At 44.4% G+C, this 27,437-nt stretch overlaps 1 protein-coding gene across 1 annotated transcript in view; it reads left to right on the top strand.

Moving 5' to 3' along the window:
* HAPLN4 (hyaluronan and proteoglycan link protein 4) overlaps positions 1–9,905 on the top strand; it is a 31,380-nt gene extending 21,475 nt beyond the window's left edge. Inside the window, exons 3-5 of the mRNA XM_056518205.1 lie at positions 969–1,331; positions 1,438–1,740; positions 6,029–9,905. Coding sequence (XP_056374180.1) covers positions 969–1,331; positions 1,438–1,740; positions 6,029–6,387 — 1,025 coding nt within the window. The 3' untranslated portion in view covers positions 6,388–9,905. The remainder of the gene's footprint in view (positions 1–968; positions 1,332–1,437; positions 1,741–6,028) is intronic.
* Positions 9,906–27,437: the final 17,532 nt, after the last annotated feature.

The following is a 27,437-nucleotide window of genomic DNA, read 5'->3' as shown; positions in this document are numbered from 1 at the left end:
TCACTGCAAAGTAGAATTGGTGATGCAAAAAATAAGCCATAATATGGATTTTTAGGTGGAAAATTGAAAGATTATGATTTTTAAAAGGTAAGGAGGAAAAAACGAAAGTGCAAAAACTGAAAAACCCTGAGTCCTTAAGGGGTTAAAGTAGTAATCCGGGATAAGAAAACTTCCTAAGGATAGGGGATAAGTTTCGGATCTTGGGGTGTCCGACCGCTGCTGTGGACCATTGTAACATGAAACCAGACTCCACATACAATGCTACGGACAGTCCAGATCTGTGAAACGTGTCAATGGCTGAAAGAATTGACCAATTATAATAGAATTTTAGTGTTAAATACTGAAGTGTATGCACTGAATTCCTGTCTGGTAGCACTTCCTTAAAGCACAGGGAGGTATTACATGTTCTGTAGTACTCTTAACCTGTGCCACAGTTAGCTTCTCCTTTGGACACCAAGGGCGTCTCCATTTTACTTTTTTTTAGTACATTGCGTGTACTGTACAGGACCCTGAAGAAGCTCCTGTCCTCTACATAGACAGTGATTTACAGCTTCCAGCAGCTAGTTCTTACTTTTATAAGGACTTGCTTGTAATCCTTACTTATTTTTCTTTAATCCTCACTTTTTCCTATTTTTGGATGACATTTTGGTGGCTTCAGAACCAATTACCAGGTTTCCATAGAGTTATGGTCTCAACATACAATGGTTTCAACATACAATGGTTGTCCTGGAACCAATAAATATTGTAACTTGAGGGACTACTGTATTTGTTGGCTTACTTAATGTCAGAATGCTGCTGTAATTTGTTGCACATGTCATTTAGGTTGCAATCACATCATACGCCTTTTTGAGCAGGGCCCAAATGTGTTTAATAAATGTATAAAACACATATATAATGAAGTGTAAGACATATATACCAATTAAATCCAATTTTCATTTCTTTTCCCTCCATAATAATAATAATCTCAGAGGGTGAGACTGGTGAAGTGATTGTACAGACAGCTCCAGGTATAGTGACCACACACCGGGGTGGCTCCATTATTCTTCCATGCCGATACCACTATGAACATTCTGGAGAGGATCCTGCACCAGTACGCATTAAGTGGTCCAAGATCAGTGATCCGGCATCCTTCATTGATGTGTTTGTAGCTCTGGGGGAAGAAAGCAGAGGATTTGGCTCCTATAAGAACCGTGTGTATCTTCAAGAGCATGACCCAGGAGATGCTTCACTGATCATCCACAATGTTACGCTAGATGATTATGGAAGGTATGAATGTGAAGTGACCAATGAATTAGAAGACGATACAGGGACAGTAAAACTGGATTTAGAAGGTAAAATAATTTTCCTCAAAACAAATGTATATTTTATAAACTATATGTAACCACTGTTCACTATCACAAATTGATTTTACCATTCCACATTTTTCCTTAATTTTAGGTGTAATCTTTCCTTACTATCCACGACTGGGCCGGTACAAAATGAACTTTCATGACGCGGAACAGGCTTGTAAGCAACAGGATGGTATTCTAGCTTCATATGACCAGCTTCATGAGGCCTGGCTTAATGGACTGGACTGGTGTAATGCAGGATGGCTGCATGATGGCTCAGTGCAGTATCCAATCTCCAAACCTCGTGAAGAATGCGGTAAAAAAGACACCCCTACTGGTGTTAGAAACTATGGCTACAGACACAAGGATGATGAGCGCTATGATGCTTTCTGTTTTACATCCAATCTTAATGGTACATTTTCCTTTCACAACCTTATAGCCTGTTGTAAATTAAGAACATCACTAGACTATTACAAAACACTCAGGTCAACAATCCTAAAGGTCAAGCGCTTTTATATTGGTCAAATAACTCCAATTAGACTTTTTATACTTTATAAGCAGACCACGCATCTGCCATAAGACCCTTGGAGAGAGTAATGCCAAGTCCTAGTTGGTCCCAACATCTTTTCTTTTGGGTTGCGACAACCCATGCCAGTCTTCCCCCTACAAACATGTTGGAAAACTGTAACTTTCTGTATCAGAGAAAGGGTGTGGAGGGGATAAAAACACGTGGTCCATCCTTTCTGTGTGACAAAAACTTTTTTTTTTTTTGGGGGGGGGGGGGGGGTTCCAAATTCTTTTTTATTTGTAGGGCCCATCCTTTGTGCCACTGCTTTTAATATTCTTAATGCACTGTTGGGGTCAACAATGTTATGTCAAACATATAAAAGCTTCTGCAGAAAAATATTTGTCGATATGAAAGGGAAATGTTATGCCTGTCACTGGAAAAGTTTATAAGTTTATATATATATATATATATATATATATATATATATATATATATATATATACTGTATATATTTGTTCTCCTATGTCTTTTCACGGTAGATGAAAAAATATATACAGTAGTTTAGTGAGTTGCCTTTCCAAAAAGATTGTGCTCTTCAACTGGTCAGGGAAGCAAGCCATGTAGAGAGTAGTCATGGGGAAGACAGAGGAGCTGAGGCAAAATGGAAAGGGGGGGGGGGGGAGCAGTCAAGCTGAAGGTACATTACAGTATATTGCCAATGTGGGTAGTATAATTTCAAGGCGTCCAATTTCACACTAAAATATCTGCAAATATGTACAACTTAAAGGGGTACTCCTGTGAAAACTTTTTTTTTTAAATCAACTGGTGCCAGAAAGTTTAACAGATTTGTAAATCACTTCTATTAAAAAATCTTAATCCTTCCAGTACTTTTTAGGGGCTGTATACTAAAGAGAAATCCAAAAAAGAAATGCATTTCCTCTGATGTCATGACCACAGTGCTCTCTGCTGACCTCTGCTGTCCATTTAAGGAACTGTCCAGAGCAGCATATGTTTGCTATGGGGATTTTCTCCTGCTCCGGACAGTTCCTAAAATGATCAGCAGGGGTCAGCAGAGAGCACTGTGGTCATGACATAAAAGGAAATGCATTTTTTGGGGATTTCTCTTTAGTATACAGCACCTAAAAAGTACTGGAAGGATTAAGATGTTTTAATAAAAGTGATTTACAAATCGGTTTAACTTTCTGGCACCAGTTGATTTAAAAAAAAAAAGAATGTTTTCCAGGGGAGTACCCCTTTAAAGGGGTATTTCAGCATCATAAAATATTTGCATATTGCTCGAGACAAGGATTAGTGATACTCCTCAATCTTTTTGTTGTTTTCGAGGTGAAAAATTGGAGCAGCACCTGCTCGCTCATCCAATTACTTACTGTGTCAGGACACCATTGGAGCCAGTGATTGGGTGAGTGGGCAGATCCAGCTGAGAAGACTTGTCTTGGAATTTGCAACAAGCGGTGAGAGCTGGAACTGTGGGGGTCAGCAAACTATATATATATAAAAAAATAGGATACTGGAATGTCCCTTCAATGATTCTTATCTTCATGTTTAATATGTCTCTGCCGCATGTGTGAGTTGAATGTGGCTCCTGACCACCAATCAAAGCTTAATGTACAGAACCTTGCATAAGTATTTACTCCTTTGAACCTTTTGCCCATTTTGCCACTGTTACAAACTGGAATTCAAATAGATGTATTCAGACTTTTATCATATTGATCAACACAACATGCATAGTACTTTAAAAATGCTTTTATTGTGACACAAACATGTCTGTGAAGGCAGTTGTAAAGTCTTGCCATAGATTCTCAATTAGATTCATTAACATGATGTCATCTAAACCATTCCATTGTAGCTCTGGCTGTATGTTTAGGGTCATTGTCCTGCTGAAAGATGAACCTCCATTCCAGTCTCAAGTATTTTGCAGATTGCATCAGATATTTTTCTAGGATTGCACTGTATTTGGCTCTATCCATCTTTCCATTAATTCTGATGAGTTTCCCCTGTACCTGCATCCCTACAGCATCATGCTACCACCACCACCATGTTTCACTGTGGGGATGGTGTGCTCAGGGTGATCAGCAGTGTTGGGTTTTTGCCACACAGCATTTTACGCTCAGGCAAAAAAGTTATATTTTGGTCTCATTGGACCCGAGTACCTTCTTCCACATGATGACTTGTGCCAAACTCCAAACAGGATTTCTTATGGCTCACTTTCAACAATGGCTTTCTCCTTGCCGCTTTTCCATAAAGGCCAAATTTGTGGAGTACACAACCTCAGCCCTTGATCTCCCACCTCAGCTGTTGATCTTTGTGGGTCCTACAAAGTAACATGTTTTCTTTATTCTGTGGGTCAATACGATTAAAATGATACCCATGATTACATACTTTTCTATTATTATACCGCTTAAAAAAAATTGCAAACTTTTTAACCAAATTAGTGCATTTAAAACCCCTCTAGTTTGATGACCTATAACTTTTTCATTTTTACGTATAAGCGGCGGTATGAGGGCCTTTATGCACTAAACACTTTTCAGATTTCTACTTGTAAATAATTTTAACCCCTTAAGGACTCAGCCCATTTGAGCCTTAATGGCAATTTTATTTTTACGTTTTCGTTTTTTCCTCCTCGCCTTCTAAAAATCATAACTCTTTTATATTTTCATCCACAGACTAGTACGAGGGCTTGTTTTTGCACAACCAGTTGTCCTTTGTAATAACATTACTCATTCTACCATGAAATGTATGGCACAACCAAAAAAATACTATTTGTGTGGGAAAATTGATAAGAAAACCGCAATTTAGCAAATTTTGGAAGGTTTCATTTTCATGGTAAAATAAACATGTTTTCTTTATTCTGTGGGTCAATACGATTAAAATGATACCCATGATTACATACTTTTCTATTATTATACCGCTTAAAAAAAATCGCAAACTTTTTAACCAAATTAGTGCATTTAAAACCCCTCTATTTTGATGACCTATAACTTTTTCATTTTTACGTATAAGCGGCGGTTTGAGGGCAAATTTTTTGCGCCATGATCTCTAATTTTTTTTGATACCACATTTGCATATATAAAACTTTTAATACATTTTTTATAAAAAAGAAATTGGGAATAAAATGTTATAAAAAAGCAGCAATTTTGGACTTTTTCTTTCAGTCACTCCGTTCACCGTATGGGATAATTAACATTATATTTCAATAGTTTGGATATTTACGCACGCGGCAATACCAAATATGTTTATAAAACTTTTTTTTTTTACACTTTTTGTGGGTAAAATGGGGAAAAACTGACAATTGACATTTTTATTGGGGGAGGGGATTTTTCAAATTTTTTTTACTTTGCCTTTTTCCTTTTTTTACTTCTATTTTTACACTTTAATAGTCCCCTTAGGGGACTATTCATAGCAATCATTTGATTGCAAATACTGTTCAGTGCTATGTATAGGACATAGCATTGATCAGTGTTATCGGCTATCTTCTGGTCTTCTCAATCTCAGACCAGAGGAGAAGATGCCGGGAGACGGACGGAGGCAGGTGAGGGGACCTCCGTCCTTCAATACAGATGATCGGATCGCCGCGGCAGTGCTGCGGGTGATCCGATCTTCCACATTAAGTGCCGCACTTCTGCAGATGCCGTGATCTGTATTGATCACGGCATCTGAGGGATTAATGAGGGACATCTGCACAATCGCGGATATCCGCCATTACCGGCGGGTCCCTGGCTGCTTTCAGCAGCCGGGACCTGCCGCGCATGACCCGAGCATCGCTCCGATGCTCGCAGTTAAGTATAGGACGTAAATGTACGTCCTGGTGCGTTAAATACCACCTCACCAGGACGTACATTTATGACCTGCGTCGTTAAGGGGGTTAAAATCCATGTAATATCCTCTTCTCTCCCATTTCTAAACAATGGACTGTTTTGTGTTGGTCCATAACATAAAATTGTGATTAAATACATTTAAAATTTGGTTACACAATGACAAAATGTAGAAGTTCAAGGGGTAAAAACTTTGCAAAGCACTTTATATCACAAAGTTAAAAAGATTGGGTTATAAAAAAAGTTGCACATATCTGAAAGACCTACATATGGTAATTAAACAACCTCTTGACACTGTTCCATTGGAAATATATCAGTTTACTTACATACAATAATGTACTTACATTTTTAAATTGTAGGCAAAGTTTATTTCCTGAAGACATATCACAAGATGACTTTTCAAGAGGCAGCCAAAGCCTGTGAGAAGAATGGTGATACAGTAGCCAAAGTTGGTCAACTCTATGCAGCCTGGAAACTGCAGCTTTTGGACAGATGTGAAGCCGGATGGCTTGGTGATGGCAGTGTCCGCTACCCCATTGTAAATCCACGGCTAAGGTGCGGAGGAACAGACCCTGGGGTGAGGAACCTAGGATTTCCTAGTAAAAAGTATAAATTATTTGGAGTTTACTGCTTTAAGGGAAAAGGTGACACAGAAGAAAATGAAGAAAAAGTAAAGATCAAGAATGGAATCAACCGATGGAAATCTAATCATGTGTAGAGCAGGTGATGACGGAGCTTGCTGAACATTGATGTCCGTGATCTGAAATGAACATCTACATGCCTATATATCAATGCACACATGTGAAACGAAGTTCAATTGCTTTAAAGCGGGTCAGCGTAGTTAAGATATGTGAGTTTATAATATGAATAATGGACTGGAGAAGAAACAATGCACTTATAGAAGGATTGATGAGTAAAACAGATATGTATTCTGATGTCAAATCTGAAAATTAAGTGAACTTGTAAAGAAAAAGGTCTGGATCATACAGTATCCTCACCCAGATTTTAACAAATGAATGACAATGTTCATAGCACAACCATGCTACTTTTTAAAGCGTACCTGTCAGATCCCAAAAAAAAAAAAAAAAAATCCTGATCATGTACATATAATTTTTATGTCTCTAACATAAAATAGCATAGTAATGCTGCTTAATGTATTTTCCATCCTCTGGGGGAGGGGGCATATCCCTCTCTTGCCTGCACTGTGATGACCCCTCCCCCTCCCTTATTGTGCTTACTTGCTGCTCTCAGAGCAAGCCTGGGAGCCCTGCTCTGCCTTTCCTCTCTGGCTTTATGCTGTATACACACACACACACACACACACAATGATTATTGGAGATTTCCTGTACTCTACCACCAAAGACAATATGGTGAGTGTATAAATTATATCTTCATATGTCATTCATGTGTATCATCCTTTGGCAGTCCTGTAATGCAGGGACTTGTTGTTTTGTAATAGTTGGAGGTACACTGTTTGGATAACTCTTTTTTGCAGCTGTGTTGCCTTCAGCTGTGTGCCTACAGCCTTTGCAAAACTGCAACTCCCAGCATGCCCAGACATCCTTTGACCGTCCAGGCATGCTTGGAGTTGTAGTTTAGCAACAGCTGGGGGCACATGTTTGGTAAAATTCTGTGTTACAGCAATGTTTCTGCAAGCTGTGTTCCTCCCTCAGCATTGTCAATCATCCATCTCGTGTCCATGACCCTTGGACATGCTCATGCTGCTGTGGGACTCAGTTTCCCAGGAGATATAGGGACCCCTAGTGGTGGGATTTTCAAAGGCAGTTTTCTTTCATAAAATATGATTTTTTTTAAAGAAGTATATTAGAAAAACTATTGTTTTGCCATGACGTACAAAATTTAAAAAGTTTTTATATCTGACAGTGCCCATTCAACTGTCAGCATAAATGCACAGAAAAAATGGAACCTTACATCGTCATTAATTAATATATTAAATAGGACAGGACCCAAGACGGACCCCTCTGGTACCCCACTAGTAACAGTCACCAAATCAGAATAAGTACTATTAATAACCACTCTCTGTTTCCTATCACTGAGCCAGTTACTTACCCACTTACACACATATTGGTTTTCAGCCTTCAGAGGTACAAAAGCGTTTTGTTCACTGACAGCAGAGATTGTAAACATGGTGAGAAATAGTTCGGAACTGTTCACTATGCAATGATTAAACCTTATTTGCATATAACCTCTTTAATGTCTTATAATAGACAACCCTGTACATAGGGAACTTACAGCAGTGATCAGCTGGCTGCTGCATGTCTGGCTCCCAAGAGCCCCAACAGCTGCTTTTGCAGCAGAGAAATAGTCATCCAAGTAATACATAAATGTCCTGAGTTTGGCAAAGTGAGATAATTTCCACTTTGTTTCACTCACAAATGTCCTTATATTGGCCTATGTAAGGCTGGGTTCACATATATCAGGAGTCCGGCATAGTTTCCCTCCATCGTGCACCAGAGGGAAACTGATGCTAGAACTGATCCCATTCATTTGAAAGGGGCAGTTCACAATCATCCAGCGTCTCAATTTTGACACCGGATGGTTGGACTTGCCGGACTACTCCGGACAAGGGAATGCAGAAACAATGAACACCGTCCAGAAACAATGGACACCGCATGCCATACAACTGATGACAACTGATGCACGTTTTCATCTGTTATGACATCAGTTGGGTCGAGATCTAGCCGGACATATGTGAAACCAGCCTAATAGACCCAAGGATCAGCCAATAAACAAGAATATGTTCATTCCTTGGGGGAGGGAGTGGGGTTTAACAGGTTTAAAAATCATTGTTTGTCGGTTGCACATCACCCTGTATAAAACGGAATGTGTGGCCAATAAATGACATTAGAAAGGGCCATATGAACGATCCAGTGATTTTGGTATATGTGGTCCACCCCGCCCCATACCGAGCTATGCAAAAAGCTCAGTCTCAATCTAGCAGTTCTGCGCTCATGTTGCGCTGTGCATTACAGCCCTTACTGGCCAATCTTTACAGCAATAGTAAGTGATTCGTATAAGATTCTTATAACTTCCGTCTTGTTGAGGTTTGCAGCGTTCCACCAGTTGCTTCTTTTCTTGACCCTTTGGGCTACAAATTTACTGACATTGTTTCGGTTTTATTTGGTTGCTGAGGAGAATTTAAGACCCCAAAGGCAGGATTATATATGTGGCGAATCTCAGAGAGACCAAAATCTGCACATTACAAGTGTCTGACTCTCTTCCGATAACTCAGCGGTTATCTTATTTAAACAGATGGATTAACCTAAATAGACAGTGAGCAACAGTTTTTATGGAAACTATTAGGATGTAATGATATATTTTACACAAATATTTCTTGTCGTTAGCATAGACATCTGACAACATTGGGATTCAGTTTTTCCCACCTACTGCACATGAATTGAAAAAAAACAATGTGAGAAAAATGTTTTTTGAAAGAAATCATTTTTACAAAACAAATAATACACTTAAAATGCAGGCAGTGAGCACGCCATTCATTAGAGCTCAGCCATGCAGACATTGCACATGTAATCTACATTTCTACAATCTACAATTATCCTGTTTGGCATCTTTCAGCTGAATTATAGTGTTTCAGTTTTCTTTAAAAAAAAATCAAATTATCTATGTTTTTATGCTCTTCATAGCTTTGTCTTTTATCTTCTGCAATGGGTAGAATGGTTATAATGAAAAATTGCAGGCAACAAAGCTTTGTGTTGCCGGTGAGCGATAGACAGTACATTAACTGTTTAGAAAAGGTGGGTTATCCAGCAATGCTGGCATCTTGTTGTTTGACTTACATAAGATACCATGTATACACACACCAGAAGGAGTATGTGAACTGTCATAGTAATAAAATGACGTTTAAGAGTGAAACGCATGAAATGGTGACCATATTCCTGTCATTTCCCTACTTGATAACTAGATGCACCAGTTTTTTATTCAGACTTAAAGGGGTACTCTGCTGGAAAACATTATTTTTTTTAATCAACTGGTGCCAGAAAGTTAAACAGATTTGTATATTACTTCTATTTAAAAATCTTAATCCTTCCAGTACTTATTGGCTGTTATATGCTCCACAGGATGTTCTTTTCTTTTTGAATTTCCTTTCTGCCTGACCACAGTGCTCTCTGCTGACACCTCTGTCCATTTTAGGAACTGTCCAGAGCAGGATAGGTTTGCTATGGGGATTTGCTCCTACTGGTGTCAGCAGAGAGCACTGTGGTCAGACAGCAAACAAATTCGAAAAGAAAAGAACTACAGCAGCTGATAAGCTGGAATGATTAACATTTTTAAATAGAAGTAAATTACAAATCTGTTTAACTTTCTGGCACCAGTTGATTTAAAAACAATGTTTTCCAGTGGAGTACCCCTTTAAAGATTTAAGAAAAAGATCATAGAAAAATGGGACAAAAATCACTATACACTATCATGTGACTGACACCCTGTGTGTGCCTTATCTGTGTGCAACTATAATATTAAAGGGGTACACCAGTGGAAAACAAATTATTTTTAATCAACTGGTGCCAGAAAGTTAAACAGATTTGTAAATTACTTCTAGAGATGAGCGAATCGAAGCTGACGAAATTCGTTATGAATTTCTGGAAATATTCGATTCGCAACGAATGCGAATATCGCAGCGATTCTATTGTGCAAATCTCTTCATTAAACTTCCTTTTCTGTGGTGCAGGCTCCAGGGCATCTAAAATGGCGGATCCACATGTCATTACATGGGGCAAGAAATGCTGAGAAGGCGGGAAGGCAAGGCATGAAGGGAAGTAGGCGGGATGACCCTGAATCACATGCAGGATGCAGCCTATCAGCAGCCAGTCACTCCTTTTATGTTACAGCCCTATATAATCGGCAGCCATCTTGTGGCCAGTCACTTCATCACAATACACTGCAGAAGGATCATAGGACGCAGAGCCTCTGTGTATGTTACAGCAGAGAAAAGTGCAGTTCAGCAGCGTTTAACATCCTCCTACTCACATCAGTGTTCTCGTGGACGGAGAGCATTGTTTTTTTCACTGAAAAGGATTACCTCCCAGTCACTTTCTTTGGCATAGTATTACATATAGGGGCAGATAGCTGTGTGTTGCCTCATACATTTCCACAAGCTGCCTCAACTTCATAAACCTTAGCAGAGGAGGCAGGAATAATTTTTATGCACAATTCTGTGTCTTTGTTCCACAAAAATTCATCTACTGGTTATACTAGTCTGTAGACGGTATAATACACAGCAGTCCATTCCTAATAGTCTTTGACAGAGTGCAATTTTGTGTTTTGTACACAGCTTTTTTTTGGCTGCAGCGCTGTTGTGTACTACTGGTGTTTTACAAAAATAAGCTATTTTTAAGGGTACTGTAGTGCATTTTTCTGCCCTCATAAGTGTATACGGCATACGTACATCTAAGTAGTGTACTATTTTGTACCTGTTAATCTGTCAAGGGCCTACATACTGTGAAAGGACAGCCAAAAGTAATCACCGGCTGGTGTTTCACAAAAATACTGAGTCTTTAGGCGCATTGTAGCGCATTTTTCTGCCCTCATCAGTGCACACCTGTCAGGATTCGGCAGGCTGGTGGTGGATCCTCTGTGTCAGTGAGGGATTGGCGTAGACCGTACCGGTGGACCGGTTCTAAGTTGCTACTGGTATTCACCAGAGCCCGCCGCAAAGCAGGATGGTCTTGCTGCGGCGGTAGCAACCAGGTCGTGTCCACCGGTAGCGGCTCAACCTCACTGACTGCTGAGACCGGTGTGGTACAGAAGGACAAGGCAAGAGCAAGGTTGGACGTAGCAGAAGGTCAAGGCAGGCAGCAAGGGTCGTAGTCAGGGGCAACAGCAGAAGGTCTGGAACACACGCTTTCACTGGCACAAGGCAACAAGATCCGGCCAGGACAGGACGGGGAAGTGGGTTTTTATAGGCATAGAGCAGGGAAGCTAATTACACTGATTGGGCCAGGCACCAATTAGTGGTGCACTGGCCCGTTAAATCTTAGAGAGCTTGCGCGCTCGCCCTAGAGAGCGGAGCTGCACGCGCCAGGACGTGACAGCTGGGGAACGGGACAGGTGAGTAGATTGGGATGCGACCCGCTAGCGGACGCGTCCCGCTATGCGGATCGCATCCCCGCCGGTAGTGTCAGTGCAGCGCTCCCGGTCAGCGGATCTGACCGGGGCGCTGCAGAGAGGAGAACGCCGCAAGCGCTCCGGGGAGGAGCAGGGACCCGGAGCGCTCGGCGTAACAGTACCCCCCCCCCAGGTCTCCCCCTCTTTTTATGTGCTTGTCCCTTCATACGAGACAAGGCCATTGGGAGCGAATCTTGAGTCACCTTCCAGATAACGGAGAAGTACTGGGTTACTTCATCTAGGGCAGGAACTCCAGAAGAAGTGGGAATGGGGAGGGGGGGCAGAGGGTGAAGCTTGCCACGGGGCAGAGTGTTACCAGAAAGGGGGCTATGAGGAGGTAAGATCTCTGCTAGCTTTTTGCCGAAAAAATCAGAAAAATCCTGGTAAGTCTTGGGAGGGACCGGTAAGGGTGGAACCTCAGGAGTTAGACAAGTGGGAGCAGATGTGAGGCATCGTTTGTGACAAGAAGGACCCCAATTTCTGATCTCCCCGGTGGTCCAGTCAAGCGTAGGAGAATGACGTTGGAGCCATGGCAGACCGAGGAAGACTTCAGAGGTGCAGTTGGGCAGAACAAAAAATTCAATTTTTTCGTGATGCAGTCCAATGCTCATAAGCAGGGGTTCTGTGCGGTAACGCACAGTGCAGTCCAATTTATCTCTGTTGACAGAAGAAATGTAGAGCGGCTTGACTAGACGGGTTACTGGGATGCTGAACCTATTAACAAAAGAGGCCAAAATAAAATTTCCTGCAGAACCAGAGTCCAAGAAGGCCACAGCTGAGAAGGAGGAGTTGGCAGAAAGAGAAAACTGCACAGGCACAGTGAGACGTGGAGAATCAGAATTCACACCAAGGGACACCACCCCCACGTGAACAGGGTGCATGCGTGCGTTTCCCAGACACGGAGGACGAATAGGGCAGTCCACTAGGAAATGTTCGGTACTAGCGCAGTACAGGCATACATTTTTATCTCTGCGACGAGACCTCTCTTCATGGGTCAGGCGAGACCGATCCACTTGCATAGCCTCCTCGGCAGGAGGCACAGGGGTAGGTTGCAAAGGATTCTGGGAGAGAGGTGCCCAGAGATCAAGGTCCTTTTCCTGGCGGAGCTCCTGGTGTCTTTCAGAAAAATGCATGTCGATGCGGGTTGCCAAATGGATAAGTTCAGACAGGTTAGCAGGAATTTCTCGTGCGGCCAGTACATCTTTGATGTTGCTGGATAAGCCTTTCTTGAAGGTCGCGCAGAGGGCCTCATTGTTCCAGGCTAGCTCTGAGGCGAGGGTACGAAACTGGATGGCGTATTCGCCTACGGAAGAACTTCCTTGGACTAGGTTCAGCAAAGCAGTCTCGGCAGAGGAGGACCGGGCTGGTTCCTTGAAGACACTACGAACCTCAGCGAAGAAGGACTGGACAGTGGCAGTGACAGGATCATTGCGGTCCCAGAGCGGTGTGGCCCATGACAAGGCCTTTCCAGACAGGAGACTAACCACGAAAGCCACCTTAGACCGTTCTGTGGGAAATTGGTCCGACATCATCTCCAAGTGAAGGGAACACTGAGACAGGAAACCACGGCATAATTTCGAGTCCCCATCAAATTTGTCCGGCAGGGACAGGCGGAGGCTGGGTGCATGAGCTTCCGGAGGAGATGGTTGCTGAAGCTGTGGCAGGAGTTGTTGCAGCATGACAGTCAGTTGGGTCAGCTGTTGTCCTTGTTGCGCTATCTGTTGAGATTGCTGGGCGACCACCGTGGTAAGGTCAGCGACAACTGGCAGCGGGACCTCAGCGGGATCCATGGCTGGATCTACTGTCAGGATTCGGCAGGCTGGTGGTGGATCCTCTGTGTCAGTGAGGGATTGGTGTGGACCGTATCGGTGGACCGGTTCTAAGTTGCTACTGGTATTCACCAGAGCCCGCCGCAAAGCGGGATGGACTTGCTGCGGCGGTAGCAACCAGGTCGTGTCCACCGGTAGCGGCTCAACCTCACTGACTGCTTAGACTGGCGTGGTACAGAAGGACAAGGCAAAAGCAAGGTCGGACGTAGAAGAAGGTCAGGGCAGGCAGCAAGGGTCGTATTCAGGGGCAACAGCAGAAGGACTGGAACACAGGCTTGGGACATACACAAAACGCTTTCACTGGCACAAGGCAACAAGATCCGGCCAGAACAGGAAGGGGAAGTGGGTTTTTATAGGCATGGAGCAGGGAAGCTAATTACACTGATTGGGCCAGGCACCAATTAGTGGTGCACTGGCCCTTTAAATCTCAGAGAGCTGGCGCGCGCGCGCCCTAGAGAGCGGAGCCGCGCTCTCCAGGATGTGACAGCCGGGGAACGGGACAGGTGAGTAGATTGGGATGCGACCCGCGAGCGGGCGCGTCCCGCTATGCGGATCGCATCCCCGCCGGCAGTGTCAGTGCAGCGCTCCCGGTCAGCGGGTCTGACCGGGGCGTTGCAGAGAGGAGAACGCCGTGAGCGCTCCGGGGAGGAGCAGGAACCCGGAGCGCTCGGCGTAACAACACCGCATATGTACATCTAAGTAGTGTACTATTTTGTACCTGTTAATCTGTCAAGGGCCTATATACTGTGAAAGGACAGACAAAAGTAATTTCCTGCTGGTGTTTTACAAACATACTGAGTTTTTAGGCTTATTGTAATGCGTATTTCTGCCCTCATCAGTGCATACCACATACGTACATCTAAGTAGTGTACTATTTTGTACCTGTTAATTTGTCAAGGGCCTACATACTGTAAAAGGACAGACAAAAGTCATCACAGGCTGGTGTTTTACAAAAAAAAAGAGTTTTTAGACGTACTGTAGCGCTTTTTTCTGCCCTCATAAGTGCATACCGCATATATACATCTAAGTAGTATATTATTTCTTACCTGTTAATCTGTCAAGGGCCTACTTACTGTGAAAGTCTAGGCAAAAGTACTCACTGGCTGGTGTTGTACTCAGATACAGTTTTAAGCATAGTGAAGCGTATTGTACTCCCCTCATATACGCACTAAGTATGTCAGGCAGAGAAGTGCCAGGAAGTGCCAGGGCGTGGCAGAGGACTAAATCCTTCAGGCAGAGGTCGCAGCAGACTATGGGCAAGTGGCCCCAGGAGTCGCAGCGAGAGGCCTGAGCTCCTGGTATCAGCTAACGTTTGTGTCTTGACCAGAAACCCATCTGCCGTCGTCAATTGGTTAATACGGTCATCCACTTCATCACAAGTGACATCTGACACCCCCAGTCAACAGTCGGTGGGTTTCTCAGACACAACCCTCAGTTGGCATGGCCCGGGAGCAGTCCCTGTCCTCCCATTGCCTCTGTCCTCCCATTGCCTCTGTCCTATGCTGTTCCCTCCCCTACAGAAGTATCTTATGCTGTGGGTTCAGCTCCACTAGGATGATCTAATAGAGGACAGTCAGCAGCTACTGCCCTGCCAAGAAGTGGAGGAGACATCCGCCACTTCCTCCGCTGGGCGGGCAAGTAGTGATGAGGAGAGTGACATGGGAGGCGATGTTGCCAGGGTTCAGGGTCCTGAAGCAGACACTGTTGAGGAACCTGAGGAGGACATCAGTGACGTGCAGACACTTGATGATGATGATGAAGACGATCGCAATTGGGAGCCGGGGGCAGAAAGGGCTTCATTATCATCAGGAGAAGAGAGTTGCAGGTTGCCCGTGAGGTAGCAGCTGAGCCAGCAAGGCAATAGCATGGTTGGCAGAAGTGGAAATTCTGGAGCCAAACATGCCCGGGGGAGACCACCTGCTTCGCGGCGGCCTACCTTCCCGGGAGGTAGTGGAACAGGGGTTCCTGGAGACAGCGGCAGTAACAGTCAATTAGTGCGGACTGTTGGTGGGAAAATCAGCTATTCGGCAGTGTGGCAGTTTTTCATCAAGCATCCGGAGGAGGTTCACATAGCCACATGCAAGATATGTCGGCAGAAGGTGATGCGTGGCTAGGGTCCCAATGTTGGCACTACAGCCCTGCATCAACATATGCTTTGCCACCATAAAGCGGCCTGGGAGAACCATGGCTCCGATGTAGTGATCCAGCCTTCTGTATAACCCAGTGGCACGCCGGTCCCTCTTTCAGACAGCCAAGGCTCCACCACCTCAGCCGAAGGGAGCTGTGTGTCATACCCTCCTTCTGTTGCTCCAGATGCTCCTGCTCCTCCTACTTTTAGTCAGCCATTCCGCAAACAATCCATCGGCGAAGCCATGTCCAAGAGACAACAGTATGCGCCCATTCATCCAACGGCGCAGAAGCTGAATGTGCTCCTGTCTAAGTTGTTGGTGCTGCAGTCCCTCCCTTTTCAAGTGTTGGACTCTGCACCTTTCAGAGAACTGATGTGCCGAGCCGAGGTAGAGAGTCCCAAGCCGTCATTTCTTTGCGAAGAAGGCAGTACCAGCACCGCACAATTTTGTAGAAGAGAAGGTCCTTGAGCCTGTCGGTGTGTACCAAAGTGCACGACAGCGCCGAAGTCTGTAGCTGTAACTACGGTCAGGGACAAACTTTACGGCTCACTGGGTTAATGTGGTTCCTGCACAGCCACAATCCCAACTTGGACGCTTCCTCCTCCACGCTCTCAGCCCATTGGTCCTGTGACAGTGTTCGACTCCGTCTCCTCATCCTCCACTGTGTCCTCAGCCTCCACTGCCCAGACAAGTCTCAGTGGCCCTTCAGCATAACGTGTGCAGGGCATGGCGGTGTCAGACTGTTCTTCACATGGTTTGCCTTGGCGAAGAGTCACACAGGGGAGGAACTGCTAAAAGTCATTTGTAAAGAAATTGGAGCATGGCTTACTCCACGAGAACTGGAAATGGGAACCATAGTGACTGACAATGGGAAGAACATCTTGCATGTGCTGCGACTGGGAAGGCTGAGCCATGCGCCCTGCATGGCACAAGTGTTCAATCTGTTTGTGAAGCAGTTCCTGAAGTGTTCCCCCTATTTGCAAGACATCCTAACAATGGGAAGGAAACTTTGCATGCACTTTAGCCACTCGTACACAACAAAGCACACCCTCCTTGAGCTGCAGCGTCAGAACAGTATCCCACAACATAGTCTGATTTGGGATGTTGCCTCACGTTGGAATTCCACCCTCCATATGTTGGGATTACGGGATGAACGACGTCATTCCACTGCTTCATTTCTTACAACACATGTTGGAAATGATGGCTGTTCAGGGGACTGGAGACTTGGCGCCTACATCTAACGGCCACATGAGCCCTGTGGGGGTGGAACTGGAGGAGGAGGGGGAGGGGCACAGTGGAGCACAATTTAGGTTTCTCCAAATGGGCATTTTTTCTAGTAATCTTACAGGAGAGGAGGAGCAGAAGCAGCCAGAGGAGCTAGAGGGTTATGAGGAAAGCGAGACAGAGGACCCAGACACACTGTGGCAGTATGCAGTGGAGATGGAGGCAGGGAGTCCCTCCGAGTCACTTGCACAAATGGCACGATGCATGCTCATCTGCTTGCGTAGTGACATCTGAATTTTCACCATTCGGCAGCCAGATGACTTCTGGATCTCAACCTTATTGGACCCTCGCTACTGCCATAAAATAGGGGCCTTTTTTACACCCAGTGAGAGGACAAAATGACCTACTATAGAGGCATCCTATGTAGTCAGTTGGCCCATGCCTATGGGCGCCATTGTCCATCCTCTCCAGGTCTGAATCGGGGGGCCCCCTGCACTCATCTTCCACGGCCATGGCTGCTGAGGAGGGGTGGGGTGGCAGGAGCAGTATCAGCTCCATCAGCAGCAGCCTGAGTCGCTGATGAGTAGCTTTCTTCACCCGCATAGTGAAGCAACTCATCAACAGCAGGTAGACCTGGAGCAGGACCTGAACCAGCAGGTGGTGGCATACCTGGACATGCCCATGCTAACACACCTTGAAGATCCGCTGGACTTCTGGGCAGCCAAACATGATTTGTGGCAGCAACTAGCAGAGTTTTCCCTGGAAAAGCTGTCCTGCCCGGCCAGTAGTGTGCCATCAGAGCGGGTGTTTAGTGCAGGGGGGCCATAGTCACCCCAAGGAGAACTCATCTGTCCACAAAAAATGTTGAGGGACTGACCTTTGTGAAGATGAATCAGGTATGGATCAGCCAGGATTTCCACTCACCAATGCCTGATGCATCAGAGTAGATTGACCATGATGCCACACAAACACTTCACAAATATGGATAGTGCCAAACAGATCTAAGGCGCTGCTCCCCAGTTACAAACATTCCTCCTGATCAGACCTTTTTTCACCCACCTTCATCACCAGGTAATGGTATTGCCACCCACCGCACCACTCTGTCACTGGGTCACTTTCAGGACTCCTGATGCTTCTGCTGCCACCTCCAGGCTGTCTCATTCAACCACTATATGGTCTCTTCTCCATGCTGTGTCATTCAGCCACTATATGGTCTCCTCATGCTTCAGCCAGCTCCAGTCTGTGTCTTTCAGCAACTACATGGTTTAGTGATGCTGCTGGGACTAGGACATTACCTATACATGGTAAGCCTACAAGTATAGAAACCAAAATGTGTCCCAACAAAACCTATCATGAGATCCATACATCTATACATATTCCTACAATTGACCTCAATATAGTAATAACCAAAAGACAATTAATAGCGTGAAAAGTAATAGAAGTCTTTATTGACACAAAAATTAAAGTGACAAAAAATGAAAGTCCCCAAACATATCCCGTAAAAAACATATGACACAAGACATATAAAAAAAACACAGGAGGGGGAACATGCAAATGGACAGCCATAAATAAATAAGGACTCCCTAATGGGTTGTCTGAATATTGCACATATAGAGGCAGTTGCTGATGTTACGCTATGCGTTCTGGCCTCACACGCTGGCCGTGGGCGCATGGTCCCTTACCTTCTGCTGCTGACGGGGCTGGGACTCGCATCGCGGGACGCACCCACATGCGAGCCCCAGTCCGTCACTCTCCGGGTGTTTCTCCTGCCTCTGCCTCCACCTCTCTGCTCCGGCGTGTGTGGAGCAGAAAAAGCCACTACCAAAGTAAAAAAAGAAAAATTGCTTACCAGAAAGAAATTTATCAACAGGCTGAAAGCAGTTGATAAATAAGTCGCACATAAGCAAAAAAAATTGTAAGAAAAAAATAACTAAAAAAATGAATACATAGGCAAACATTGATAAATGTCCCCCTATATGGTCTCCTCATGCGTCAGCCACCTCCAGGCTGTGCCATTCAGGCAATATTTGGTTTACTGATGCTGTTGGGCCTGGGTCTGGGGGAAAAAATTTGTTATGGTAGCACTAGCTACCCAAAATCTTCGGTTTAAATTTCAGAATTCATCTTTAAATCTTAGGGATTGTAAGGTCTACTCATACTGCTGCCAACTCCTGGCTGTGCCATTCAGACATTATATGGTCTCCTCATGCGTCAGCCACCTTCAGGCTGTGCCATTCAGGCAATATATAATTTACTGATGCTTATGGGCCCTGGGTCTGGGAATAACATGTTTTAGTTTTTCGCCCCACCATTTACAATGAACCAGATGTTGTTCCCTTTTACCTTTTAGAGGTCTTTGCATCACATCAATACTTGGTGGTGTAGGTGGCACATGGTGTTTTTTGCTCAACTTTCCTCTTGTTTGATTTCAAAAAAATTTGGGGTACATACATTTTATCCGAAGAATATTCTTAAAAGTTAAGTTTTATGTAATGCATATCCTCAATACTTACTTGTGCACACTAACACTTTTACAAAAAAAAAACGTTTTCTTCTGTCTACCTGCCTCAGCTACTATTGTGATCCTGCCACCCGCCTGGTGCACACATCTGATTCCAAGTTCTCCTTTTTTCACCCACCTTCGTCATATGCCACCATATGTTCTCCTCATGCTAATGCCTGCTCCACGCTGTCTCATTCTGCCACCATATGTTCTCCTCATGCTTCTGCCACCTCCAGACTGTGTCATTCAGCCACTATATGGTCTCCTCATGCTGCCGCCAACTCCAGGCTGTCATTCAGCCACTATATGGTCTCCTCATGGTGCCGCCAACTCCAGGCTGTGTCACTGTACCGCCATGTGGTCTCCTCATGCTGCTGGCACATTAAATAAAACTTTTTAGGTTAATCTATTTGAAATCTTCAATTTAAATGTTAAAAAATATCTTTAATCTTTTCAATTGTGAGGCCCTATGGTCTCATCAGGCTGTTGCCACCTGCAGACTGTGTCATCCAGCCACTATATGGTCTCCTCATGCTTCCGCCACCTCCAGGTTGTGTCACTGTACCGCTATGTCGTCTCCTCATGCTGCTGGCACATTAAATAAAACTTTTTAGGTTAATCTATTTGAAATCTTCAATTTAATAGTTAAAAAAAACCTTTAATCTTTTCAATTGTGGGGCCCCATGGTCTCATCAGGCTGTTGTCACCTGCAGGCTGGGTCATCCAGCCACTATATGGTCTCCTCATGCTTCCGCCACCTCCACACTTTGTCATTCAGCCCCTATATGGTCTCTTCATGCTGCCACCACCTCCATGCTGTGTTATTCATGCACTATATGGTCTCTTCATGCTGCCGCCACCTCCACACTGTGTCATTCAGGCCCTATATGGCCTCCTCATACTGATGCCACCTCCAGGCTCTGTCATTGTGCCGCTCTGCGACAGTGATTCTAATAGCGACGCCTCTAATCTGCATATCATACTGAATAACATATATTATGCGTGTTACAGCAAGGCAAAGTGTTCTGCACCCCTATTAAGGCTCTCTAAATATTACCTATAAATGTAATTATTTTGAATAAAAGACACAATTGAAAAATAATTTTGCTTTGTTTCCAGTAATGATGTCTGACTATAATTCATGTCAGCTATAAATCACATATAATTCACATGTATGTATTTTTACTTTGTACATTTAGAATCAGAGCTCTCTCATATATCCATTCTGTATATTTCCATGAAGACATATTTCACTTATAAATATTAAAACAATAAACATGTTTGTGAATATGATTTTTTTCTTCTGTTCAACCAATTTGTGCTTATATATCGTACAAGCTGAGTACCCAATATTGCCCAGTTTTTCCTTCCTAATCCTTGTTGGGGAGGAAAAGCAACAAAGAGGAAGCTTTTGATCTCATATCTCATCCTCAGATAATGTCCTCATATCCCGACCTCTTGTCCCAACCTCATAACCCGATCTCATATCCCAACCTTATATCCTGACCTCATATCCCATCCTCATATCTCATCCTCATATTCCGACCTTATATCCTGACCTCATATCCCGTCCTCATATTTTGTCCTCGTATCCCGTCCTCATATCCCGACCTTTTATCCCTTCCTTATATCGTGACCTCATGTCCCGTCCTCATATGTAATCCTCATATCCTGTCCAAAGGTGAGGCTGAGTTGTGATGAAGATATTGTAAGCCAAAAATAGAAGGGGTCGTCGCTTTGAGGGAGTGGGCTTGATTTGCAAGCCAGGCCGATGCACAAAAAGGGTAGAAAATATAAGGGGTGTGGTTTAAAGGGTGGGTGTTTCTTTGCGAGATGGGGTGTGGTACGTGTGGAGGTTGTGGCTTGCTAGCCGGACTGATACATTCATCAGGAGATGCAGAGCAGAGCTTGTGGAGTAAGGTACCGGAAGTCCCATAGACATATCTGTAATATGTGTGTGTATTATCGAATTTTCTCGAACTGTACCAAAGTTATGCTGGGACATACATTTCCCATACATTTGCATAGGACTTTAAACAAAAACCCCAACCCTCGCCAATGGGGGTAGGTTAGGCTTAATTTAACTGTCCTATATTTTTAGTTGACATAATGGGAACAGAGCCTTTCTGACAGTGTGTTCCCAAATAGGGAGACTCCACCTGTTGCTTAACTACAGCCCCCATCATTATCTACAGCCCCCATGATGGGAGTTGTAGTTTAGCAACAATTGGAGGCTCCCTGTTTAGGAACACACTGCATTATGGGTGCTTTCCCCAGGGGAGAGGGCAAAAAATGTACTAACTCATTGTTTGTGAATGCAGAGGACTACGTCAGATTCTGTGGACTGCAATGATGACCAGCATTTTTTTTTATTTCAATAAAAAGGTTAATGAGAGTGTTTTTATAATATATTTTTTTCAATGTGTCTTGTTTTTTATAATTGAAATTTTAGGCTTAGTAGTGCCTGCGCATTCACATATATGAAATGAGAAGAAAAGAAAAAAACCAAAAATGGATTAGTACATTTTTAGCGCTCTCTCCTGGGAAAAGCGCCCATAATGCAGTGTGTTCCTAGACAGGGAGCCTCCAATTGTTGACGTCTGCCTACTGTATAGATAATCATCTATAGATGGGTGTATATACAGAATAGTGCACAAAGTGTTAACCCAGCACTACTCAGCAGCAGCATGGGTAACTCTTTCCTTGCTGGGCCCCTGTATAGTATACAAGGGTACACTATGAACCCCTGCATTCTATAAAACATCTACCTACACCAACATTGGTAAATGTCCCCCAATGGGGAAAGACTTTTCCGAGTAGATTTTGTAGTGTTTTTTGTTACATGTGCTAGAATTTCTGACAAAAAGTAAAAAAAACTTTTTTAACTCTCCACTTCACACAGAAAACCATACAAAGGGGCGTGGCAATCAGGGAAAAGGGGCGTGTCTCCCCCCCAAAAAAATATACATTTTCAAAAGAAACCTACAAATTTACTAATGTTTTCACATAAAATGTGGTGTATTTCAGCTCTGGAAAACCCGACAGCTCAGAGTATGTGTAAAAATGTGGTGGTCCAGTACAGGAGTTGCACCCCTGTACCCTTGCTTTCCTGTCTGGCGGACTCTATTGCTGAGTCCACCCTTAAGCTGAGTATGTTAAATGTCCCCTGAGTCCACCCTTAAGCTGAGTATGTTAAATGGTTAATAAGTACCTATATTATCTAATGTAATGTATATATGATGTTCTGTACCTTTAAATGTTGTTACCAAGTCTTGTAACCAAGGAAGGTACCAGTGATCAGGTGACTTATAGGGTGACCTATGGGACCCCTCCAGAGTCTCTCCCCATATAAACCCTGTGAAGAGCTAGCTAGGGAGTTCTAGTTTCAGTTTAGAGCATGCTGAGGAACATTCAAGACCTGGAGAAAATGTCTGGTGTCCTGAGGAGACCCAAGGCCTACCATGCAGTCATGCTTCTACCAACCAAGCGCCCTATAGGTGAAAGTCAAAACCTGGTAAGCTACATACGGGGTGAAATCTGTCTAGTCAATCCTAGTCAAGATCAGTCTGCATAAAGTCAGCGTGGGCCTGCAGCAAATTGTCCAAAATCCACTACAAGTCCCAGCGAGCCCTAAAGTCTATAAAGTCACTGGTCACCTCCTTCGGCCTAACTGAGCTGTAAAGACTATTCCATCTGTCTGCCTCAGTAAAGCTGCCGTTGTTCTGTAACTTGGTGTCAGAGTTATTATTTGCCCTGTGCCTAGCCCAGGATCCAGGCAATACCTTCTGGTGGTGTAAAGGTAAAACTATGCCCTGATGTCACGAACACAAGGGGTTAGTGCCATCTGCCCCTAGGGTAATGTGAAACACAATTACCCCAAGACTCTTGGCTTGGGGTACAGATATCCCTATACAAAGGATTCCCTAAAACATACCGTATTTTTCGCCGTATAAGATGTACTTTTTTTCCTCATAACGGGGGGGGGGGGGGGAAGATGGTGCGTCTTATACGGCAAATATACGCCCGAGAGCGGGAAGTCAGCGGTAAGTACAGAGGCTGCGGCGGTGCGGTACAGCGCTGACTACCCGCTCCCCGCCCGCAGCAGCCTCATGACCGCCGGTGAATTTTTCACCTCACACCGGCTATGTTTATTGCCCTACGCCTGGAACATACAGCCGGGCAGGTGAATTACTAATAACTGTATACTAAAAACCAGGGTGCCTCCAGCTGTTGTGAAACTACAACTCCTAGCATGCCCGGACCAGCAACGGCTGTCTGGGCATGCTGGTAGTTGTAGTTTCACAACAGCTGGAGGCACCTTGGTTTTTAGTATACAGTATTAGTTTTTACCTGCTCTGGCCGGCTCCGCCTGCAGCCACACACGAGAGCCGACCCGGGCAGATAATCATAGGTTTTCCTATGCCAGACATCTTTTTGGAAATAAGGATGTCCGCGGGTCACTTACCATTCCCTGGCCGATGCGCGTCCTCCTCCGGTCCTCCTGCGGTCTTCCTGCGATCCTCCGCCTCTCTATGGTTGTACGCACGGGACCTCAGTGACGTCCCATGCGTACAACCACAGAGACACAGGAGGACCGGAGGAAGATGCGCGCTGGCCAGGGCCTGGTGAGTGACCAGCGACGCGTAATCTTCAGTGTTCCGGTCACCGCTCCTCCGGTCCCGGCACCTACTGCTATGGTCCATAGGCCATAGCAGTAGATGGTGACTAGTGTTGAGCGGCATAGGCCATATTCGAATTCGCGAATATTTGCGAATATATGGACGAATATTCGTCATATATTCGTGAATATTCGCATATTCGTTATAATTCCCGTTTTATTTTCGCATATGCGAAACTTCGCGTATGCGAAAATTCACATATGTGAATATTAGCTTATACAAAATTAGTGTATGCGAAAATTCGTGTATACGAAAATTCGCATATGCGGAAATTAGCATATGCTAATTTTCGCATATGCGAACTTTCGCACGCCAGTCTCACACAGTAGTATTACAGCCTTCTTTACACCACACAAGCTGGAAGCAGAGAGGGGTGATCACTGTGATGTGTACTGTGAAAAAAAAAAAAAAAAAAACGAATATTCGTAATTACGAATATATAGCGCTATATTCGCGAAATTCGCGAATTCGCGAATATGCGATATTCGCGAATAATATTCGAATTGCGAATATTCGTGAGCAACACTAATGGTGACCCCGGGCCGGAGGAGCGGTGACCGGAACACTGTGGGGGCAGCACACAGACATACAGCCTCCAGCCGTAAACTGTATATGGCTGGAAGCTGTATGTCTGTGGGGGGGGGGGGGGGAGCTGCCTACAATTGTGGGGGGACTATACTGCCAACTATTGTGGGGGGGAGCTGCCTACCATTGTGGGGGGAACTATACTGCCAACTGTTGTGGGGGAACTATACTGCCAACTATTGTGGGGGGGGGGGGAGCTGCCTTCCATTGTGGGGGAACTATACTGCCAACCATTGTGGGGGGGAGGGGGAAGCTGCCTACCATTGTGGGGGAACTGTACTGCCAATTATTGTGGGGGAATTATACTGCCAACCATTGTGGGGGGGGGGGAGCTACCTACCATTGTGGGGGAACTGTACTGCCAACCATTGTAGGGGGGGGGGAGCTGCCTACCATTGTGGGGGAACTATACTGCCAACTATTGTGGGGGAACTATACTGCCAAACATTGGGGGGGGGGAGCTGCCTACCATTGTGGGGGAACTATACTGCCAACTATTGTGGGGGAACTATACTGCCAACCATTGTGGGAGGGGGGGCTGCCTACCATTGTGGGGGAACCATACTGCCAACTATTGTGGGGGAACTATACTGCCAACCATTGTGGGGGGGAAGCTGCCTACCATTGTGGGGGAACTATACTGCCAACTATTGTGGGGGAACTATACTGCCAACTATTGTGGGGGCACTATACTGCCAACCATTGTGTGTGTGTGGGGGGGGGGGGAGCTGCCTACCATTGTGGGGGGAACTATACTGCCAACTATTGTGGGGGAACTATACTGCCAACTATTGTGGGGAAACTATACTGATCTAAAATATTTTACTACAGTATTTGGTTTATAACCTCCTCTGCTGATGCCCTCCTAATTTTGCAATGTTTTACTCCTCCTTAGTGTATATCTCTGACTAAACATTATGTAAATAGTTGCCATGTTTTTGCATGCCTTGTTTTAGCCTATTTTCTAATAGCCTGCCAGTGGCTTCAGGGGTGATTATTTCTGTGAATGTGAAAATTATTTGTTTTTTTTCTAGATTTTCCTCCTTAAAAATTGGGTGCGTCTTATATGCCGGAGCATCTTATATGGCGAAAAATACGGTAACTTTTATTGATATGTATTAAACAAAAACAAGCAGAAAATTGGTGCTCAAGGTGAGTTTTAAAATTACACTTTATGCCTGTTCACATAATATTAGCAGGTGGAAAACCACTCGCTGAAATACTCATAGTGGGAAATCAGGCATAGTCCCACATTAATTGGCATATATGGCATGAGCTAAAAACATATGATGCCTCCCCTACAGGTTTCGGTGAAAGATCACCATCATCAGGAGGTAAATTCCTCGGTAAAATAAGTATTTGGTCACCTACAAACAAGCAAGATTTCTGGCTCTCACAGACCTGTAACTTCTTCTTTAAGAGTCTCCTCTGTCCTTCACTTGTTACCACTATTAATCACACCTATTTGAACTTGGTATCAGTATAAAAGACACCTGTCCACAACCTCAAACAGTCACACTCCAAACTCCACTAGGGCCAAGACCAAAGAGCTGTCAAAGGACACCAGAAACAAAATTGTAGACCTGCACCAGGCTGGGAAGACTGAATTGGCAATAGGCAAGCAGCTTGATGTGAAGAAATCAACAGTGGGAACAATTGTTAGAAAATGGAAGACATACAAGACCACTGATAATCTCCCTCGATCTGGGGCTCTACGCAAGATCTCACCCCGTGGTGTCAAAATGATCACAAGAACAGTGAGCAAAAATCCCAGAACCACATGGGGAGACCTAGTAAATGACCTGCAGAGAGCTGGGACCTAAGTAACAAAGGCTACCATCAATAACACACTATGCCACCAGGGACTCAAATCATGCAGTTCCAGACGTGTCCCCCTGCATAAGCCAGTACATGTCCGGGCCTGTCTGAAGTTTGCTAGAGAGCATTTGGATGATCCAGAAGAGGATTGGGAGAATGTCATATGGTCAGATGAAACCAAAGTAGAACTTTTTGGTAAAAACTCAATTCGTCGTGTTTGGAGGTGAAAGAATGCTGAGTTGCATCCAAAGAACACCATACCTATTGTGAAGCATGGGGGTGGAAACATCATGCTATGAGGCTGTTTTTCAGCAAAGGGACCAGGACGACTGATCCATGTAAAGGAATGGGGTTATGTATTGTGAGATTTTGAGTGAAAACCTCCTTTCATCAGCAAGGGCATTGAAGATGAAGCACGACAATGATCCCAAACACACCACCCGGGCAAGGAAGGAGTGGCTTTGTAAGAAGCATTTCAAGGTCCTGGAGTGGCCTAGCCAGTCTCCAGATCTCAACCCCATAGAAAACCTTTGTAGGGAGTTGAAAGTCCGTGTTGCTCAGCGACAGCCCCAAAAACATCACTGCTCTAGAGGAGATCTGCATGGAGGAATGGGCCAAATACTAGCCACAGTGTGTGAAAACCTTGTGAAGACTTACAGAAAATGTTTGACCTCTCTCATTGCCAACAAAGGGTATGTAACAAAGTATTGAGATGAACTTTTGTTATGTTTCCACCATAATTTGCAAATACATTCTTTAACAATCAGACAATGTGATTTTTTTGATTTTTTTCTCATTATGTCTCTCATTGTTGAGGTATACATGAAAATTAAAGGCCTCTCTCATCTTTTTAAGTGGGA

The sequence above is a fragment of the Hyla sarda genome, chromosome 1 (assembly GCF_029499605.1).
Source record: "Hyla sarda isolate aHylSar1 chromosome 1, aHylSar1.hap1, whole genome shotgun sequence".
Lineage (NCBI taxonomy): Eukaryota > Metazoa > Chordata > Amphibia > Anura > Hylidae > Hyla > Hyla sarda.
The sequence above is the reverse complement of the archived record's forward strand: the minus strand, read 5'-3'. Positions and strand labels throughout refer to the sequence as shown.